This window comes from Pelecanus crispus, chromosome 5 (genome assembly GCF_030463565.1).
Source record: "Pelecanus crispus isolate bPelCri1 chromosome 5, bPelCri1.pri, whole genome shotgun sequence".
In the NCBI taxonomy this organism is placed as follows: domain Eukaryota; kingdom Metazoa; phylum Chordata; class Aves; order Pelecaniformes; family Pelecanidae; genus Pelecanus; species Pelecanus crispus.
This window is the reverse complement of record NC_134647.1, coordinates 54532191-54554580: the sequence shown is the minus strand read 5'-3', so window position 1 is coordinate 54554580 and position 22390 is coordinate 54532191. Positions and strand designations below refer to the sequence as shown.

Here is a 22390-nt window from a genome sequence, read left to right as displayed (position 1 = left end):
GGAGCAAGTGACCAGGGCTAAATGAAGCAGGGGGAATGGGTTGTCAGAAAATGTCAAAAAGCAAAAACCAAGCTGGACTTCAGAGCAAATTATGTTTGTATAATGTGAGAGAACTGCTGGTTAAAGACATGGTAGTGGCTGAACTGTATATCCATTTATTGAAATGCCATTTTCTATGGGAGCAGAGTACATGCATATCATTAGCGCCAAATATCTCTAATAAGTCTGTCTCCACTAATATGCCAAAAAAAGCTTAATTAACTTTGCTTTGCAGTGAGCCAGGGATCCTCCACACCCTGAATGCCTTTTCCTCTGGGAGCAAAATGGGTCTTGAGCCACAGGTACAAATGCAGGTGGGTGGGGAGGGATAGCATGGCTGGATCGCCCCATGCAGGGAAGTGCCACCAAATGGTGGGCAACCCCAGAGGGATCCAGCTGGCTGCGATGTCTGACACTGCTTAGCTGCTGGGGAAGATCTTCAAAAGCACACTGTGTGCCCAAGCTCCATCCAAAGCATCAGGGGAGCATTGTGGCTATCCAGAGCGAGAGGGCAGCTGCCTCCCCGGGACACATGGGGCCATCGCCTCTCAGTGCCCTGCAGCGAGCGTGAAGCCCCAGCGTCCTGCCTGTAATTAGAGGGATGAAGGAACCAGTCTGAGGTTTAAGTGGCTGCAGATTATGTCTGTGCCTCCCCATTTCCTCCAGTGTGTGAGCAAAAAATGCTCAGCTGCAGCCTTCCCGAGCCCATTGTGTCCCCTCGGTGAAATCCCTCGTCCGGCAGCTGCAGCAGGGCTTGTCCCTGTGCTCCTCTGCACCAGGCTGCACTGCCAGCAGTGTTGCAGAGCACTGCCGCTATCGTGACATGCACTGCGCAGGGTGGAGCCCGGCCTCCAAGGGGTGACGCTGCCGGTGGCAAAGGGAGGGGAGCAGGGGACCCCACGGTATGTTGGTGACACCCCAGCAGTCATGGCGCTGGCCACAGCAGCGGCTGTTGACCCTGCTGCAGGACAGCTCTGTGCCCAGAGGAGCTCTGCGGTGGTGGCACCTCCAATTTGCACTGCAGTTCCCTCCTGTTTTTTCCAAGCATGAAACACATTGCTTGGGCTCACCGGGATTACAAAGCCAAGGGGGGTTGTAAGTCCTGGGAGCTAGCACACTTCTACCTATATACATATGCATGTATGTATGTAAATACATAATATAGATGATTATATTTATGTCTTCTATTTCATATGGAGGTCACATCTGTGTAGCTGCCAGCCCTTTTGCACAGCAGACTTTTGCACAAGCCCAGCCATGCTGGAAGCAGAGGCGATTTATTGGAGACCCCTGCTTGGCACCAGGCAGCTGGCAGCGGCAGCGGCTGGGAGCCCTCCGTCCCAGCGCCAGCCTCACGCTGGCCGGGCTCCAGGCAGCGCTTCCCGCTTCCCTCGCAAACCTCTTAGTCCCAGGTTAATTAATTGTCATCAAATAACCTGTGTGGCCACAGCTGGGACGGCAGCTTCACCTTCATTCCTGCTCTCGCCTGCGATGCTGGGCTCCATCCCAGTGGTGTTGCTGCCTTTCATGGGGTTATGCAGGTGTGAGTGCCCAGCACTTGGGGGGCCTGCTGCCAAAATGCAGCCCCTGGAAAGGGGCTCTGGCTAGGAGAGGGGTCTCGCTAGGAGAGGAGGGGAATCAATAGGAGAGGGGTTGTAATAGGAGGGGGTGGATCTTGATAGGAGATGGGTCTCAGTAGGAGGGGGGGGTCTCGATAGGAGAGGGGTCTGGATAGGAGCAGGGTCTCGCTAGCACGGCCCTTTTTGTTTCGCTGGGAAAGGCATTACATGCAATGGCTGCACATGGCCCAAAGGATGAGTTTTGAGGCAGCTTGATACGATTTACCCACTGAATGCCCCAGTCAGGCTCTGGAAATGCTGCAAACCACGGACACAGATTTCAGGAGCTGAAATTCCCTGTATTTTGCAGCATCTCCCCATCGCCCCGGGGGCTTGCATTAGCTGTGCACTGGTGGGGACCCTCCATAGGGTGTCCATTATAGCGGCATGGTCTCGCTGCCGGACAGCTGCCTGGGAGAGGCTGGTGGGCAGGAGAAGCGCCGCATTGCCCACGCTGGACTCTGCCTGAAAGGATGCTTCTGTGCCCCAATAAAAGGTTAAATATTTTAATAAGCATCAGCCACATGTTGAAGGTAAAACGAGCTGCCTGCTTTCACTCTTTGGGGTTTTTTTTGTATGCAAATGAACTGGAAGCTTATTAACAAGATGAGAGGCTGGAGCCTAATTAGCAGCAGGACGAGGGAGCCGCGCTGGAGCTGAGTCAGCGAGTGGGAGAATTGCTGGCACGGCCCTCGGCAAGTGCTGCAGCGGTCCCTGCCATTGCCTCCCATCACTTCCAAATCGCCCCCAAAACCAGGAGAACTGGGCAAAACCTGCATGTTTCTGGAAGGGTCAGGGGGAGACCAGCTTCGCTCGGGGTCTTGCTCTGGACATAGCCTGTGTGGGTCACCCCACAGCCACTGTCCTTAGTTTCTTGTCCATGCTGGTTGCACTGCAGCTTGGATTTTACGCATTGAGCTAGGGCAGTGTTTCCAAGCATATATTGAATATTTAGGGGCAATGCCACCAAGCCATGTAGTGATGGACAGAGCAGAAATGAGGTATTTGTTGTGTGGGCTCAAGCATGCCCAGTGGCGCTGGTAGGAGACTGGGCTGCTTTAGTCCCTGTGTAATTTGTTTTAGTGAGTATTTGCCTCTGATTATGTTTCTTTTTTCATTTTGAAGAATCTTTTTCCCACAAGGAGCTGGGAAGAAAACAAAGGAAAAAAAACCAGAAAAAAACAAAAAGCAGGGCAACTTTTTCTTTTTAAAAAGCACCTTTATTTTCTCCTGTCCTTTCTTCTATTACCTTTTCCCTGGTCTGGAGGGTGCTTCAAGCAGCGGAAGGACAAAACCTCCTCCAGCTGCTGGGCAGCTGCAGCAGCGGTGCAGGCAGGGTCTTCCCATCCTGCGAGGCTGGTGGCTGTGGGGGGACAGGGACTCACCTCCAGATGAGAAGCTGCCAATAAACCCCTTTTGTAATTTGCACCTTTGGAAAGCGACAGCAGCCGTGTGGCCCTGTCTTTCAGTCTTTCATTTGCATTTTTAATTAGCTGGGCTCTCCCAGTGCCTCTCAGCTGCCCTGCCCTGCAATGGCTGCATGCAAATGGGGTTGATTTTGGGGGTGAATTAAGCGGTTTAGTGGTCCTCAGGATGGGAGACCTGGCAAGGAGGTGATTGGATGCCTCCTTTTTTTTCTCTGGTTTTTTTTATACATATATTTCTTCTGCTTGGTCTTGGTCCAGCTCTGCCTCTGTGCCATCACCCATGGCTATGCAGAGCCAGTGCCCATCCATCTGCCCCTCTCCTCTGGGCTCCTTCGTCGCCATCCTCCTCCTCTCCCAGCACTGAGCACCCCTGCACCACCATTGCCGGATTCCCCCTTCCCACACAGCCCCTGGAGCAGAGCTGCTGCTCCGGCACCTTGAACAGCCAGCGCGCAGAAGGACGCCACAATTCCCATATAAAGCTATTAAAACTCTACCTCATTAGCAATAATTAAAAGGTGCAGCACATGTTCCCAATAGCTCATGCCTGCGGGCAGGGTCATTTTTAAAAAATTCAATTTATTTTTATTTTATTTTATTATGTTATTTTCTCAGCTCTTACACCCACTGTGCCCAAAGGATAGGCAGCATCACCCCTCCACACCATCCCCACGGTGTCGGCAGAGGAGGGACCCAGGGACGGCCACCACCCCCCTGCCCACCCGGCGGGGGGTGGCTGCCTGCATCCAAGGCACAATAAAATATTTTACTACAAAGCAGAATTACTCCAAAGACTGATGGGCTGACTTGCGAGACCCACTCACATTTATGGAGGTCGTAAGTTACAGACTCCCGGTGAACTGGAGAAAAACATAACCCTCGCCTTTTATAGGCGAAACTTCCTGCCATATATTAAACTCTCCAGCAAACGGACGGGGGCTTTACTGCAAACTATAACTTTAATGCCTCCCAACCCCTCGGTTAGTTTGGAAGGATTATTAATAACCGGGGTGTGCACGCTGGCGGTTTGCCCCTGTGGTGGCTGGCGGCAGCCCTTGGCTGGAGCTCCTGGCATGGGGATGGGTGGGAGCGGGCAGCGAGGGTGGTGGGGACCCCAGCCTGGCAGGCAGGGGCTGGGGAGATGCTGGCAGCTGCCTATGGGGACAAAAAGCCGCAAGACGCATTGCACGGGTCAGGACATGCCACAGGGAGCTTGGGAGGGACCTGGCATGTCCCAGGGTGCTGGCACGTCACCAGGGTTCTGCTCACCGAAAGCCTTTTGCAGCTTCTGCCGTGGGCATCCGCGGGCCCCAGTGCACCCCATGTCTTTTTTCCCACTTCTTGGCCTAAAATATTATAATGTGAAATAGAAAACACACAGGAGCCTGCCCTCAGGGTTTGCTGTCGCCCAGGGCTGAACTTTGTTGCCCAAATGGGGGGAAATAGCGGGGAAAAACCCCAGTGGTAAATGAGTGGCAGGGGGAGAAGGATGGGCAGCACCAGCAGAAGCAAAAGGTGTGGATGCAGAGAGGGGGAAGGAGACGGCAAGCAAGGAAAACGCAAACAATCCAGTTTGGTTCACATGGATTTGTTTTCTCTTTCAGCCACAAGCAGCTAGTGAGGGAGGAAGGATGCTGCACCCAGCGTGGCTCCTCTACTCACCCCCCAAACACTTTGGGAGGCTCATGTGCCCTTTTCCCACCTTAAAATCATCTCTTTGGGGGGGGGTGGGGGTAGGGGGGGGGGTGTTGCAACATGCTCAAACCCACCCTGGCACCCAAGGAATGTGTGTGCCCCCCCAGCCTGGGCAGCATCACATTACCTCCTCCCAGCATCACTTCCTCCCACCTGCCTTTTTGGGGCAATTTTCTCACTGGGGCCCAGTGAGACTTAGCATTTCTCTGTTTGGAGCCGGGATGAACATTTATTAGAATTAAACAGCTGGGAGCAAGATGATATTTAAACTGGTATTAGGAGAGCACCGTTGGAGGGAGATAATTCCTGGGGCGGTCTGGCAGCATGGCGGACGGGGGGGCTCCCAGGTCTCCTGCCGGAGAGCGATACAGTTAATTTGCAGCTGGAGCTGGAGGCTGGCCCGTGCTGATATTGCCGTGTTATTTAGAAGAGAAAGGTCAGGCTGGAGATTGAATAATCATTGACAAGAAATCCATGGGGGAGCATGGCCAGCAGCTCTAGGCAAGCTCCAGCATCCTTGTGCCGCTCCCATGGGACTCCCTGGGGGCTTCTTTCCCTCCGCCTCGGTCCCCATGGGGTGTCAGAGGGGTTTGTGGCAGGGATCCTGCTCGCTTTTCTCCAGCTCAGGAGCCAGGAAATCACAGCCACCCTCCCTGGTTGCCCCCTTTTTCATCTAATACCTCCATCTCTGGGGACATGGCAGAGCTGTCCTGTTGGGGTTTTGCCCCACACATGGACTCTTTTTTAAATTGCAAATTATTTTTAAATTTAAAATTGTTTGCTCAAAAACGTTTTCAAAATTTTTATTTTTTTAAACTAACACCCCCAGGAAAACACAAGAAACCACCAACCATTCCCCTGGTCCCCAGCCCTGCCCCATCCCTGGGTGTTGACAAGAAAATCCCCTTTCTAGCTTTTTTGGGAAGAAGTGCACCAAAAAGTCCAAAAAAGCAGTGAACAAGCAATGAAAATGAAAGCTTGAAAATGCTTTTTGCGTGGATAAATCCGTGTGTCCAGGAGCACCCGCCTCCCCCTGCCCAGGGAAACTGAGGCATGGGGGGAGGCGCTGGGACCAGCGCGGATGCTGCGCATCAGCAGCACCCCTGAATCGCATCCCTCCGGCTCCCAAGATCCCACCACCAGGAGCAGGACCGAATGCTGGCCTATTGCCTTTGCTCACCCCGCTGCTGCACCCCAAAGCCTTCCTGCCCCCTGCATACCCATGGGGGGAGCCTCCAGGGCATCTCACTTTCCTCCCAAAAAATACACCAGCTTTGGTTTAAAGTTTTTTTTTTTGTTTTTTTTTTTTGTTTTTTTTTGCAACAAAAGAAACTATTTATTTGGAATATGCATTACCAGTACAAATCAGGAAACTGTAAAACCTACACCTTGTTAGTATCGTCATAGAACATAAAAGTCTCAATTGGGATCAGAAAGACAGAGGCCTTTTTTTTCTTTACAGAAGCAGAAAAGCTTAAAGTTTCAAAACCAGGTCGGAACAGAGAGTCTTTTTTTTTTTTAGGGTTTTTCTTTTTTTTTTTTTTTAATATTTGGAATCCATTAGGAAGAGAAAAAAATGATGGGGGGAAAAAAATAGAAAAGAAAAAGCAATTCAGAACAACTGGATCATCTTTACAAGGGACAGAAAGGGCTTTGCAAGAACAAAAAAAGAAAACTGACAAAACCAACCCCCCAGGCAATGTCTGATTTACATCATCTTAATAATAATAATAATAATAATAATAAAGGTGTATGAAAACAAAAGGACTCCAGGAAACCTTGGGATTAAAAACAACACCCCAAACCCTAAACTGTTCAGTGATGTGAAAAGCTCAGATTTTTTTTTTTTTTGGCGGGGGGGAGGGCGTGGAGCAGGGAAACTTTTAAGAGAAAACTAAAGCAATGCCAACCAGCATCTTCCTCAGCACTTCTCCTTGAACCCCACTCGGCAGCCACCGGGATTTCAGGCTGTATTTGGGGGCATTTTGGCCTTGTCCCACCATGGCTGGGGGGCTGCCACGTCCTGTCCCTTGTCCCTCATCCTTCCCAGCACCCCTGTGCAGCCGGGGCTTGGGGCCAGGCTGTGAGACCCCATCCTCAACAAGGTCCATGGTCGACATGAGGTTGGTACCTTCCGTGCTCCAAACCCATCATTTTGGGGCCAAGAGCTGGGGTTGGGCTGATGGGTGCCTCAGAGCCAGGGCTCTTGCAGCAAACCCTCAGGGCAAAGGGTGCCTCCGGGATTCAGTGCAGAGCACAAGGGCATTGAAGCCCACCACTGCCTATGCATTTGGGGGAGGATTCATGCCCTTTCATCACTTCCAGGCAGCTCAGCATCGCCCCCAGGCATGGAGACCCACAGCGGCTCAGCACCTGACTCCCTGTCACCCCTTGGCATCTCCTCCCCAAAACCTCTTGGGATTATGTCCCTCTCTGGAGACATAATCCCCCCGCTCAGCCCCAGAGCAGCCACCCAAGGATCTTCTGAGGTTGGGTGTCAAAATGAGTGGGGACCCCCCCAGAGAAGAGAAACACCCCCTCCAAAAACACCACCATCACTTTTCACATCACTCGGGTCAAAAGCGCACAGGAAGCGGCAAGGCCATCGCCTCGGACAGGTCAAAATAAACTCAGCATCATCATCAAAGGCCCCCCTCCCCTCCCAAATAATGCCAAAAAAAAAAAAAAAAAGGTAATTTCTGGGTCTCAACGTTAAGAAACATAAAGTGTTAGACTGTACCTATTAATGCTCACTATTCCAACCATTTTTTTTCTTTTTAAAGTTTTACAAAATGAATTACCGTCACTTTTTAAACATTGTGTAAGAAGAAATGAGTGTGCACAACTCTACACTTTTCTAGCATTCTTGAACTAATTCACAAATGCGAGAAAATGGAAAAAAAAAACATGGCAAAAACAAACAAACAAAAAAAAGAAGATGAATGTAGGTAGTTTGATGTTATAAACTATACAGGAATGAAGCGCTTGTTGCCACAGAAAGAACAGGGATGGGACCTTCTCCCTGTTCAATTTTGCGTGCTAAGAGGGTCATTTTTTATTCTTTTATTATAAACACTATTAAATTCCGACTGCGTTTTTGGTTTTTTTTTTCTCCTTTATCTGAATATACAAGAACATTCATTATCAAATGTTCGTTATCATCAATACTACAAAGAACGAGACACAAATCGCAAGAAACAATGGAAAATGTTAATAAAGCTGAAAGAGTCATCGAGTTTTTTTTGTGGGGTTTTTTTGTTTTTATTTTTTTTGAGTTTCTGCAGGTTTTTTTGTTTGTTTTTTGTTTTTTTGTTTTGTTTTGGTTTTTTGGTATCGAAGTCAGGTTTTTCTGGGCAGAAAAAAGTAATTAAAAAAAAAAAAGAAGGAAAAAACCCACAACACTCGGGTTTTGGGGGGGCGGGGAGGGAGGAGAAACAAACCCCCCCACACCACCAAAAAAGCAAAGAAAAAGGCAAGCAAGCAGCTACGCCAACACGAACTGGAGGGACCAACCGGGGAACCCAGGAGGTGATTTGCAAAGTACCGTGGAGGAGCGAGTGCCCTGCCCGGGCAGGGGGTGCCACGGGCAGGGGGTGCAGGCAGGAGGGGCAGCGGTTGCAGGGCAGGGAAAGGCAGCCCCAGCACAGGCCAGCTCCCGCTAAGCGGGTGGGTTCAGCTCATCCCCAGTTGGTTTCCAAGAGGTACCGTGGCATTCCCGCAGGCACGGCACTGCTGCCGCTCTGGAGAACAGACCTGACCCAGTCCTGTGTCCCTGAAATGCTTTACCGGAACGGTTTTACATAAAATAAGCTGGAAATGGTTAAAAGGATGCACTGGGGGTGGCCACAGGAGGAGGAGGAGAGCGGAAAGGTGCACAGTGGCTCAGAAAGGTGGGCAGCACCTCCTGACCACCCTCGCGGGGAAACAACCTTCTTGTTGCTCTGCTGGGAGGCAGCCCTAGACCTCGCATTTCACACCACACTCTGCAACACGGTCCCCGTCCCCAGGCAGGGATGTGAAACGAGGAGCAGAAAGGGTCTCACCGCTGGAGATATAAGAACTAAGCAAGGAGCAGCTCGTGCTGTTTCATCCACCTTTTGTGTTCTACTCTGATCCCACCAGCTCAGAAACAAAAAATCCACTGAATTGGGACTTTTCATATTTGGGAGAAGGTCACATATTTCAGAGCGGATGTTTTGGAGCATTCTGGGCTTGTTCCCCAGGGAAAGGCAGGCTTCACCTCCACTTCAGGCGAGTCTTGCTGCGGACCCCACGCTGCAAGATGAGAGTGCGTCAGAGCTGTGGCCACACCACTGCTGTGGCCTGCAGGCCAACCACCATTATTTTGTCCAGCAGAAAGGTGGAAATTTTTCTGGCAGAGCTTTTAATTTTAAATGGTTCCTGCTCAACGCTGCTCTGCACTGGCAGTTTCCATCTCGAGATGGCTGGCACCAGCACAGGCAGGGTGGGCATGGGCATGCAAGAGCATGAGGATGTGGCCAAGAGGTATTTGGATCCATCACAAGGTGCCAGACACGCTGAACCCACACAGGTCCCCACGACACCCAGGGTCTTGCTGCTGGCTGGCTCAGCCTCCTCATGCCCGCTGAAAGAACCGGTGGCAAAAAGTACCACCCTGGCACGAAGCTCAGCCCATTGCCTGCAGCAAACTGGTGCCTCTGCACTCCACTCTCCAACAAAAGCCGTGTCCTCCCAGTGTCAGCTGCCTGAAGGGGTGTTTCAGCAGGATGAAGCCTTGCTTACCACCCATCACTGCTTGTCCAAAAAGTGGACCAGAAACCCCATGAGTGCTCCCGTGACTTGGGATGCCACTCCCAGGATAAAACCAGCAGCATCAGTTGAAAGACATCCCCAAGCAGGGCATCCACCCGTCTTGCAGAGCCTTCACTGTCAAGCAAGCCCGTTGCCTTAAGCGTTACCAAAAGCATCCAACGTGCTCACCCCACCACATCCAGCCCCTGGGATCCTGCTGCCTGTCCCTCACTGCCCACCAGGGCTTTGGGAATGCAGCGGGTGCCACCAACCTCTGTGGGTCCTGCCTGTGCTGGACCTCCTCCTCTTCCACAGCACAGCACGCTCCCAAAAACAGAGCCAACACCCTCTGACGCTCCTCACCAGAAAAAACTCCACCGCTGGCCTCCCTAGGTGCTGTGAGAAAACTGCTGGGGTCCAATCAATCATCTACGCCTGACCCAGTACAACACTGCGGAGATGCTCAGTGCCTTCGTTATCAGCGATGGCCATTTCTTGTTCACCTCTGCCTTCTTTCCTTCCCTCCCTCTCCTCCCCTTCAACAGCTGGCAAGGAGGATGGCAAGGTTTCACGGCTCATCCAGCTTTGGGATGTGCAGCAGAACAGGGCAGGGACCGGGAGGAGTCATTGGTTTCCCAGGGCTGGGAATGGGCCGGTACCTTTTGGAAGCAAAGGAGAGCACACCGGCTCCTTCTCCTACGTGCATGGGGGGCTGCGTCCACCCGCCCTGTCACCAGCAGCGCCCGAGGGACAGCTCACCGAGGCAGGGCTGGGTGAGGGGAGGCGATGTGCTGGCTGTGGCCAGGGCCGGCGCAGACGAGGCGGCAGCAGGACTGCAGTGGCGTTTCCCTACGGAGAGGTAGCGTGAGAGACGGGGGAGCGAGGGGGGCTGCCTGCTAGTAAAGGAGCAAGACGCGACTGAGGTACGTTTGTGGCTCCTCAGAAAGATGCCCAGCACGAGGCCGTACACTGCTTTGGGGTTGTTTTGTGTGGCGGCAGTTGATTTTTGCTTTTCCTCCTTAAAATTCTTCTACCTGTCGACACATCCTTCGGTGGGAAGGGGTGAAGGGAAGGGAGTGGTGGTGTGGCGGTGGCAGGGAGGGGGAGAGCGGCTTCTACCCAGAAAAGAAAGGGAAGAGAGTATAAAGAAGTGTCCAGATTGGCTGAAAAAAGCATCCCGACGAAGAGAAGAGAAGAGAAGGAGTCTTCTTGTGTGTGCTGATTGGGTTCACCTCCAGTCTGACTGCTGCGGTGTTAGGAGAGGCCCCCTCCCCTCCCGCCCCCGCCGGGGCCGGCTCAGCCAGGGATGCAATTTGCTGGGAGATCAGTTGGAGGTATCAGAGTGAACGCTGCCAGGGCCTTCTGTGGGGGAGGTCACTGACGACGGGGTAGTAGCGTCTTGCCAACCTCCATTAGCCTGCGGGAAGGGAGACATGGAGACGTCAGTCACCCAACAGGATGCCCAGCCCTACCCAAGCTGCCCATCTGCCTTGGTCCTCCCCGCTTCTCTCTCGGCAGGGGCCAATGTAGGAGGCAAAGATGTCCCCTCTGACTCCCCCATCCCACCGCAGATGAGTCCAGAAAAAATTCTGTCAAAAACAGGGGTTTTGATAAATTGCAAGTGCTTGTGGAAAACCTGTCCTTTTAAAAAACATATTTTTCTGCAAAAACCCTGAACTCTGGTTGGTTCGATTTTTTTTTACTCTCAAATAGGACCCTTCCCCATACGGAAGGAGGAAAATAGCAAACACCTCACTCCAGAAAGGCCACCCTGGGGCATCATCTGGACCCAGGTGCTATGAACACATGGAACAAGTGATGGCTCTCGAGGGACCTCTGAGCTGTGCCATGTCCCCCAGCATCGCTCCATGTCCCCCCTCGCCGCCCTTCCGGGCACCCCTCCTGCTGTGTGGTCCCTGCGTGGGGGGAAGCCATTAGCACCAAGCCTTGCCATGGGGAAGACATGCTGCCCACACACCCCTCCTGTCACCGTGAAGGCTGTTTTGGGGGATTTGGGCCACCTCTGTGCTCCCAATGCAGAGCCTTCCCCTCACTTTGCAGTGAAACCACAAACAAATTTCTGCCGCTCCAGGGCTGGTCCTCCATGCTCCCCGTCACCCCTCCTCAAAGGACCCCAAGCCACAGCGCAATGGAGGTGCTACCACCATATCCCATCTGAGGGTTCATACAGCAAACCATGGTGGACAATTTGTTCCTTCTCCTAAAAACAGACGCAGAGCCAAATTCTCCAGCCTCTCGAGAGCAGAGCTACTGGAGAGCCCTGGCTGCCATAGGCAGGAGCTGGCAGCGCACAGAAGCTGCTCCTCTGCTGCTGCCATACCTTTCAGAGAGGAGCAGATGTCGCACCCAACCTCCTCTGCTTGCCCTGACATTGATTCAGTGCTTGGCTAATTAATCCTTCCCAACCACTGCCCAAGCTTGAGTCGGTAGCGACCACCATCCTGCTTTAGACGTGCCCGGGCTGCTTCGCCCTCTCTGGCTGCCTCTCCTGCTGCCTCCTAGCACAGGGCATCATCCATCACTGGCCCCACTAGCCAGAACCCTGCACACCCCCAAAGTGGGGTAAGGGTAGGAAAAGCCTCATCGCCCCAAGGCACCAAGCAGCTGTCCAGGACTTACCGGCAGGTTGTCCACACTGCCAACCAGCTCCTGCCTGCCCAAGAGGCAGCTGAGATGGGAGCAAAGAGCTGACCACAGGCGAGCCGTGGGAACCCATGTTTTGAGGGGTGAAACCACCTCGCAGCGGGACATGCACAAAGCAAAAAAGACAGAGGTGTGCACATACACAATGGGCTTGTGTGTTCTTCCATGTGCATGTGGGAGCATGCAAACACATTCCCTTGTAAAGGGGTTCAGGCAACAGCAAGGATGACAGGAATTGCGATCTGAGCTTGCTAGCAGGTTAGCAAATCCTGTTCCACTTCATCTTGGGTGCAAGCATGAAACCAGACTATGCACAAACACTACCAGCCCCGTGTGCCACCCACCTGCAGAGACCCTGGGCTTGCCGTGCCCACCACCCCCACCAGCTTCCATCCGCACTCGGGCCCTGACCCACCGTCCCTGCGCTCCCCAAGATGCAATATCCACCCTTACATGTCTTGGACCGCTGTAAGAGGCAGCAATTACTGTAGATTATCAGCCCGACAATGACAGGCCGCGTAAAGAGAGACACAGAGCCAACTCCACCGCCCCGAGACTGGCATATTCAAGTACACTTAGGACATTAATAGCAATTTACGTGCCATCAGTGAGAGAGAACCACAATAGCTGTGCTGGCAGCCTCTTATTACCAAGCCTGTTATTTGTTGGAGTTACAAGCTATAATCACAACAGAAACTTTCAAAACCCTTATCTTCCGTGACGCACCAAATCTATTTCAGAGCCGTAATTGCTATGTCACCGGAGAGTTTGCTGCTTAATGCACTCAGATGCCATTTAGCGTTTGCAGGGTCATTACGGCAAGCAGGAGGGGGGAGAGCGGAGGGGGCCATGCGGAGCAGGGCTCCGTCCCTATTGTGCTCAACTATTTTTAGCGAGGCTTTTGCGTGTCAGCCATGGTTGGAAGGAGCAAGAGGGAGAGCGTCTTTCAGACAGTGACTGCGGTGCACCCTGCCCCACAAAATGCTGGAGAGCCCCACTGCACTCAAGATTGGGAATCAGCCTTCATGTGTTGCAGGAGTTTGTGCTGCCGATGACCACCTTAGTGGCATCCAGTGGGAAGACGAGAGGATGTTGGGGAGAGGCTGACCTGGACCAGGGCACCCTCCACGGACCCCACACCCTCCTGCTCTCCCAGCCTGGGAAGGCCCCAAGTTATGGGTCAAGTGATGGAAAGGAGGCCTCAAGGTTGGCCATGACTTTATCATCTTGATGTCATCCTTTGGTACGGACAAGCCATCCATGCAGAGGCCAGATCCTTCCCCAGGCAGAGGGCAGGTAGGCACCATCCACACTCATCCCTCCTTTCCTGGAGTCCACCCCATTGCTGAACAGACCGAGCCACATGCAGGATGTACCTGATTCCACCCAGATGGCCCTGCCTCTTTCCGAAGCAAGGAGATCCCTTGGGATCTGACTGTAGTAAATCCCTTGGGATCTCCCTCAAAGATGAAGGAGTCTTTGGAGCAGGCTGCTGCTCCTCGCAGACCCTCTGAGGAGCCCCTGCACACAGCTGTGACTTCTTCAGGAGGGGGAGAAGCCAAAGGCAGAGCAATGGTCTCCAGGACATCTCTTCATATGTCACCTTCTGGTGCCAGAGCACAGACAAGGCCTTGGTGGCTGTCCAAGCCGTGGAGCCCTGGTGATGAATTCCTGAATCAACTGGTTTTGGTGTCCGTTTCCACACGTCTCACAGCATTTTTCGTCACCTCCAGCAAGTCTGGTTGGCTCTCCACCTGGGCCTCCTACGTGGGGCTGGGAAATGACTTTCTGCCAAGTTTTAAAGGTGCCTTCTGCTTCACACAGAGGCTGTCTTGATGTCCCATCTTCTGTGACTAAATCCTTGCCCCACCATCGACAGGGCAGGGTGTCAGGTCAGCCTCCAAACACACCAGATACCGGCAAGTCTGACAGACGGGGAGTAGCCTCAAAGCAGTTTCAGACCTCTTGAGCTTTTAAAAGCTTCTATCAGGGTCTCCTTACAATATGCGCTGAAGCTCTTATTACACCCCAGAGAACCCAGCCTTATCTGGCCATTACTTTCCAAAGGTCACAGCAGCAGTCTTCATACCCACCAAGGCATTCCTGATGGACGGAGCTTGGACACTGAAGCCCTGCCAGACCAACTTCCATATCCCAGCTTGTGATCATGATCATGAACCGCAGCTTGATCACGATGGTGAACTGTAGCTTGCTGAGGAACAGAGCAACAACTTTCTTTTCAAGGCTCAAATTCTTGGAGAAAAGGGTCTCAGCACAAGCGAGGAGGTCTCACGTCCTACAGGTACCAGTGTCCGGTGATCCTTGCTGACAAGAGTGGATGCAAAACTCAATGGCACAACCTGCCGCTGACTGCCACCTTCATGGTCATACACACTGCTCTGTAAATAGGCACAGCTCTGCACAACAGCAGTTTTAAATCAAAAACCTTGCACTCTGATGAACTGTAAAAATAGCCCCTCATTTTAGACTTTTAAATGATCTATAAGTTAAATTAAAGTCCAAAAAGAAATTTCTGAAAGGGTTTTTCTTTAAGGTGACTGTAGGTCATTCATTCATTAGCAGATGGCAGAACTAAAACACTTTGTGGATTTACAGCCATAGGGCAGTGGCAGGAAGGGCAATGTTTTGGGTTGGGATGCTCCAGAGGATTATGGCAATAAAGATCCAGTTTATACTAGAACCCACCAGAACCTGGACATGTAAATGCTTTGAAACCCCTAGCCTCGGGGACCACAGGCTGGGTACACATGCGGACCCCCACAAACAAGCACTGTCCAGAGGGACCAGACACTTAACACCTCTCACTTAACAGTGCAAAACCGCTCAACCTCAAAGCTTGCAAAAAGGGCTGGACCAGGCCCCAGACATCCCCTCCTTTCAGGCAGGGGGGACTCTCTCTCAGTGCTACCCAAGACAGGGTATCCTCAAGAGGCCTCCTGCCTCTACCAATCCTCCATCACCAAGAGCATCCCCATCCCTTGCCGGGACCAGCGCTGCCCGACGTGTCTCCACCTGCAGAGAAGAAGGTGGCTGTTCTCGTTCTGCCTCAGCCATCACTGTGGGTCACGGAGATCACGATGGCTGGGACATCACCCATTATCCTGCTAATGATGCAGAACCGACTCCAGCCCTTTTTGCCCTGCGGAGCGGTCTGTCAGCCGTCTAGTGGCAGAGCCACGGAGGGAACGGGGCTTTGGGTAGATTTCTGTCCTCAGCTGTCAAGACTTACACACATTTAAAAATTCATCCTCCATCAAGGAAGGCAAACCCCGAGCATTGTCTCCCCTGCCAAGGTTTGCAGCGGTGGAGCTGGGCAACCTGCCGCTGACTTCCCAGCCCTGACGGGCTCCAGGGATGACTTAACCTCAGCCCCGTGCAGACATCATTGTGACAGGGCTCTTGACTAGGTTTCGGCTCATCTCCTTCCAGCGGCTCACGGGGATGCTCGGGTGATGGGGGACGGCAGCTTTCTGTGTCACTAGCAGCTTTCCTCCGCATCCTGCTGCCCGTCTTTGGTGTTGAAGGGTTCAGGGGAGAGGCAGGGAAGCCTTGCCTGCTACGAGACAGCCACCCTGCCTGTGCTGAGCAGCTCCACAGGACCTTGCCCAGGACCAATGCTCCCTGGAGGGCAGCCATACTTTGGGGGTGGACAAACTGAGGTCTGTCAAGGGACCTAGCTGGACGGGAAGACATTAAGTGGCAATAAAAGCTACAGGGAGGGGCATGCTGCTGGGGATACAGGGGAAGCAAAACATTTGGGGACAGAGAGACAACCTAGAAGAGGCTTCCTAAACAACCTGCTCAGCTCTGGACTCCCTGCCTTGCTCCCCATGTCTACCACAGCTTTATGGGGAAATGAGGCGTCACCCCCAAACCCAGGTGGTCCCTTTGCCCACTTGCCACCCTGCCCCTCTCCGAACAACATCCAGTTCGGGCTAATTTGGGCTCCTGTCCTCCTAGAAAACCAGCCTGAGCAGCCATCAGACACCACCATCCCAGGTCCCCGTTTGCAAAGCGCAGGGGAGACCGCTGAGCCCCTGCTGCTCTCAGCTCACCAGTTCCCCAGTGCTGCTTTGTGGTAACACTGGTTCTCCCAGTACCACAGCCAGACACACCAGCCCAGCCCTCCTCGTCCTATTCAGCTTTTGAGTTTCCACTACCTCTTTCTTCTCCTCTCCCCCATCGCCCCCTCCCCGTCTTGTAATCCCCGGCAGCAACCCTCCCCCCCAAATTTTGGCTTAACCCAGCCCACTGATATTTTCCAAGCCAACTGCAACCATAATCAGCTCAGCCTCTTTCCTTGGGGGTATTTTAATTTATACAAAAGTATCATCTCTTATCATGATCAGCCCGAGATTCATTTACTCTCCAAGTATTAAAAAGCCAGAAAGGGAATAAATTCAGCGCACGGAGAAATTAATGCGGAACGATAGGCTCTTTCATGTGGCATTTCCAAGCACCGTTTTTGCAATGGGCTTATGTAATGAGACATAATTATCTGCACATGTTCAATTACATTACTTCACAAATCCTCCCTGCCTCTGCCTCCTGACGTCAAGCTGCCCGCTAAGCCCTGGCGCCCACAGGAGAGGGGAGTGCAACCCCCCATTCCGCTGTATCCCTTTCCCTGCACTCTCTCCCTGCGCCGGCGGTGGCCGCTCACATGCTGATGGCCCAAAGATGGTCACACGCAAGGTGACAAATGGCACAAGCCTTGGCCGGGAGGGTGATGGGACTGGACAGTGCACCCCACCAAGGTGCTTGGCTGCGGGACCACTGTCCCACCCAGAGGACCGCCACCTTCCTGCCCAGCCCGAGACCTCCCCACCTCAACCTTCAGCCTCCTCGATGGGGACTGTGCCAGCCAGCCATGTCCGGAGACAGCTGCCCCCTCCTCTGTGCCACCCCGGACACCACCGCCACCACCCACTTGGTGCTCACAGCCTCCTTTTCCAGGCTGCCCTCTTCTCCCAGCTTGCTGTCACCGCCGCTGAGATGGCGGACGATTGATCTGAGAAATGAAGTTGGATTGCTGTCCCGAATCTACACTGGGTTCTCCTTGTGTGTGTCTGATCGATTTCCCCCTGTGCGACACAGCTTGTCGCTATGAATTTTCATGCTAGTCAGAACCCGCCAGCGCACCCAAGAACAAGGAGAAGATGCTCTGGAGACCGCCCTCCCCCTTACATCCTCCCCCAGTCTGGCTGGACGAGGTTTTCTTGGGTTGACATTGGTTGGCTTTGTGGGTTTTTTTCTCCTTTTATTTGCAATTGTTATTGCTGCCAACCCCATCACCACCGTGCTTTCGGTTGCCGGCCAGGGATGGGTTATTTTTAGATGGTTGCTCCAGGATGGTGCCATTGGCCTCCGCGTGGAGCCATCTCTGGACCAGGGCATTCGCAGTGACATTCCCCACTGCAGTTACGCGAGGTGTCACCTGTTTAGCAGCTCCTCTCGGCCGAGCGCGTGTGGCCGCAGGTGCCAGGCGAACGCTGATCAGCTCTGACAGTCCTAGACGCCAGCTGCCTGCACAAAGCCTGCCCGGTCGCCACTTTTTTTGTGGGCAAAGCTCTGCCGTTGGCGTGACCGATACAGAAGCAATAAACTAGGTGACCGTAAAAGCAAAGACAAGTCCTACTAAGTGGCATTCTGAGCCCTATGGCTTTGAAATAATTGGTAGTGAGAACAAAAATGAAAAAAAAATAAAACAAGAACCCGAGCCTGTTTTTTTTTCTTACACTGATGCCCTGCGGACTATACATCTGACTTGCTGCGAGTCCATCACTGTATCCTCCTGTCTGGCTGATAACATGGCGAAGGGTATCCACCTAAACAGACCAATGACAACAAAGACACAAATTAGAGTGAATGAAAGGTTAGTGGGCAAAGCCGCTTCGGTTCATCTTTGGTATGATAAAAACAAGCAGTAGTAGTAGTAATAATAATAATAATAACAATAATAATAATAATAATAGAGGTATATAGTTAGAGGCAGAAAAGAGAACCGCAGTTGGTCCTGTGGTGAGAGCCGAGCCAGAGGACTGCTCCTGCCTCCCTCACCAACCCCCACCTGCCCCAGCGGCCCCATCACGCTGTCCTTGGTCCCAAGTCTTGCAACAAAAAGACTGGAGAGGGAGAACAGTGTGGCAAGCATGGGGTGGGACCTCCTGGAGCACATCACTGCCACCAGCTCCACCATCACGTTCGAGGACCCACATTCCTACCCCTACCCCCTTCCACCCATTGGCCCCAAGCACTCGAAAGCTCATGGCAATGGAAGAAGAACCTTGGAGTCAGCCGAGCGCCTTCATTTCAGAGGGCCCAGAAAGGGAATATACCTACCATGGCAAAAGCACCAGCAGCTCTCCTCCAGACGCCCCATTCCTCTCCCTCCACTCCCCCAGCCCAGCCCCAGCAGCAGTACGCGCGGCGAGCACATCTCGTTGCCCACAGACGGCACACTTGCTCTGTGTCCAGCACTGCGAGGGGAGCAACCTCAGCTTTAGAGAGCTCTCCTTGCCCGATGCAGAAGTGTCAGAGTGGCTGTCGTCTTTCAATACGGTACAGAGCCTTAGATGCCAGAGCGTGGACTCGTGGCACATCTGGACATCGGATGGGAGGTGGGAGATCTGAGTGAGTTCCTGGCTATTTTAAATACTTTCTTTTTGCCCAAAGCATGGGTTGAAGTTTCAGTGATGCTGCTCAAAGCTCCTTTGCTCTGTCTTGCTGGTGTGTACATGGATGGTGTGAGTGCCTGTGCTTTGGGGAGTTGGGGACATGATGAGGGGTGGCTTTGAATTAAAAAAATAAAAAAAATCTAGCTGTTTATTTGAGCATTTGTCGCCTTTCAGTAGACACCTGGTTTGGCATCAAAGGAGTAAGTGGAAGCCTTGCAAAATGAGACACCAGTCCGAACATCTGGCCCCTTCCCTTGGAAGAATAAAGCAAGCAGAACCTAAACCTCAGCTGCTTTCGTTTGAGTTCGTGCCTGTTCTCCTGAACCTCCTCTCCTCCTAGTACGACTATCAAGCCAGAGCCAAATGCATTCACAAAGTGTGGGCAAGTCTCCTCAAGACCATGGTTGTTGGTTTGGTTGGGTGTTTGGTTTTGGTTTCTTTTGGATTGGTTTTTTTTTGGTGGTTGTTGCTGTTGCTTTTTTTGGTTGGTTGGTTGGTTGGTTTTTTTGGTTTGGTTTGCCTTTTTTAAGTGTTGGTTGGTTCGTTTGTGCTGGTTGAGATTTGCTCTTTTCGGACGGGAGGGAGAAGTGCCAATACAATCAAAGGCTCCTCCAACACTAATGCATTCACTGGCAGTACATTGGATGGGTCCCTACCTGTGACTGCACGTTGGCTCCAACCTGGGCCCCTTGGTAAGAATCCCCATTGAGAGACTGCACGCTCATGAACAAATCTCCAGAGTTTGACATGTTAAAAGAACTGGAAGAACCTGGAAAGGAAAGAGTGAGGCACCTGAATCACAGAAAGGAAAAAGATCCACCCCATGACTCTCAGCCAAGAGGAAGGAACAACATGCCAAGCAACCACAAAACCAAAACACACAGTCAGGTTAGTAGTATGAAGAACAGAGCAAGCAAAAAAAAAAAAAAAAAAAAAAGGATGCACTCTTGAGGTTATTCAAAGCCACATGTTGTTACAGCTCAATGCCAAGAACATACTTCAACAGCTCCTCAGCTGGAGGAAGGATTCTTCATGCTCTCGACTGAGACAAACAAAACCCAGCCTGGAGGACTCGGACAGCCCTTTCCCTTCATTTCAGGGCATCAAAATCCTTCAGGCAGCTTTGAAAATCTTGGTTGTTGGAGGTGTCCACCAGCAGACTGCACTGGAGAACAGAATTACCCAAACAAGCCTCGCTATTGAAAGCGGAAGCCTTTTCAGCAGGGTGAACCCACGCTACTGCTGTTTCTGAGAAACTCAGAACAAGGTGGGTAAGTCTACACTGCACTGCTCTCTGCAGGGTGTGCACATCCAGACACCATTCAGTTCCATGGCCGGAGCTCCCACTGAGCCATGGGGAGCTCTGCAACGGAGCGGTGCGTGGGGTTTGCCTTCAGGACATCAGGAACCCATCACTGGTGGGAACTGCAGTGCACCAGGAACGAAGGCTCACAAAAACGTGAAGGCACCTGGGCTAGACTCCCAGTACCTACCACGTCAGCAAGTGTCTTTCATTGTGATGGGCCATGAGAGAACGCAAGGGTGTCAGAGCTCCCATGGGCCAGTTGGCCCAGAAGAACGAGCTCTGTAAGCAAATTCCCCACCGCATGCACCAGTCGCCAATGTTATGCTAAAAAATTGTAACAGCGAAGACAACTGGGTGGGATCAAGAAAAAAAAAACGACAAATGAAAAGAAAAAAATAATCCCGCCTTTGCAGAAACAAGGCTTTCTGCTTCCAGCTTCGAGATATCTCAGCACCAACTGAACTACAGAACGGGAGAAGCAAACCCGTCATCTAACTGGAAGGCGGGGGAGGAGGGAAGGGGGTTAAAAATAAATAAAAAGATCTTATGGGATTATTTCAGAACTTATCGTGCAGATCAGCGCGTTAAGTGTGAGACAGCTCAACGTGCAAGGTTTGGTTATATACATGACGTTAGCCTTGGAAAGGAGAGACTTCAGGGGCCCAGGTCAGCTACGCTTTCAGCTCCAACTCCAAATACACTCTCATCACCTCCACTGCCACTTCCAACTTGGAAGATTGGCAACCACAGTCCTGGTGGAATTGCCCAACTCTCATGCGTACGCTCTGAGAAATGTCTGTCAATCCCCCTCCCTTTGCTGGAGAGTGAAGAAACACTCTGGACAGATCCCAGCTCTGCCCTAGAAGTGGACCAGGAAGGCTCCTCTGAAGGAAGCCACCTCCAAGAAATGTCAAGGAGCAGGTGGGAGGTCTATGCTGGAGACTTCATGTTCACTAAACTCTCTGCTGCTCTCTTTGCAAGTGGCTCTTTTGTCAGGTGCTGGCAATTCTCAGAATTGAAGGAAAGCAGAAACATCACTGCTAGGTACAACACCCAAGACAGTCAAGAGAAAGACTCATCTTGAGCACAGTGAGTCTTGGATCAGGACTCTCCCACCAGTGCCTGGAAAGAGCAGAGCCAGAGCTCATTGTCTGTGCTCACTGTCAACCCTGCCCAACCTGTTTCAGAGAGCAATCCCACAGCACAGTGTAAAATAACCAGGACTAGTCAGAAGGCAGCTGTAACCATCACCTCCTCTGCTCAGCTGGCAAAGGGCTCCTGTCACTTCCCAACCTCTCAGGTTACTTGTTATTTTAAAGGAAAAAAATACTAGGGCAATGAGCTGGCAGACTGAGGATAGCCCACCCTGACACTGCTCAACTTTAAGCATGAAGACAGGCACTTTTCACATACACAAAGATGCTTCCTACTGGGTTTTCTGAATGATTGCTTTGACCACCGGCACGAAAAGCACTGGGCAGGAACATGGCTTCATACTCCTACAGTGGCTGAGAACCTAAGAACTTTGCAACTACCACTCACAAGAATCAGAGAATATTCTCCTATTCTTTTGAGGTGAGCAGAAACCTTTGAGATCACACAAATAATCAGTGGCAGAGCTGGGAAGAGGACTTGGAAATCCCTGAGCACCTAACAGGGCACCGCTATCACTTTGCCCCCAGCAGAGCAACATTTCATCCCACCTTCCCCTACCAAAAGAAAATTATAACAATAATAACAAATAAAAATGCCATAAACTTAACTGATATTTTATTGAAACTTAACAAACCTGGCCATAAAATTGGGACTGGGAGGGAGGAAATAAAAATAAGCAAACAGCCACAAACTAGTTTTGAAGAGCGCCAGTGTCTTGGAAATCATGAGGAGCGCTGGAGATGTCACTTACAAGATATACGCTGCTATTGGCACAGGGTATTTTTACAATATATGTGCATATCTAAACGGTAAATATGTCTTGCTGCTGTTGTGGATGCAAAGATAAATATGCGCATACCAATGGCCCTGCATGTATGGATGCATTTGTATCAGAGGCATAATTGCAGAGAGCCCTTTGCGCTGCCACTCTGCTGCTTCAGCACTCTGCTGTCTATGTACTAGTCATGTATGAAAATTACGATGGCCCAAAGTCTCAGAGACATGGCTAAGAGG

The 22390-nt window shown here is 51.8% G+C and overlaps 1 protein-coding gene across 3 annotated transcripts in view; it reads right to left on the bottom strand.

The window, feature by feature from the left end:
- Positions 1 to 10877: 10877 nt before the first annotated feature.
- The window catches only part of PBX1 (PBX homeobox 1), a 131598-nt gene continuing 120085 nt past the window's right edge, over positions 10878 to 22390 (bottom strand). Inside the window, exons 7-9 of one of the 3 annotated variants that reach the window (XM_075710738.1) lie at positions 19572 to 19684; positions 17977 to 18066; positions 10878 to 10970 (exon numbers count right to left, since the gene is read on the bottom strand). In XM_075710738.1, coding sequence (XP_075566853.1) covers positions 10878 to 10970; positions 17977 to 18066; positions 19572 to 19684 — 296 coding nt within the window. Of the gene's footprint in view, positions 10971 to 17976; positions 18067 to 19571; positions 19685 to 22390 lie in introns of those variants that run through there. The other 2 variants (XM_075710739.1, XM_075710740.1) reach the window with 2 other exon arrangements.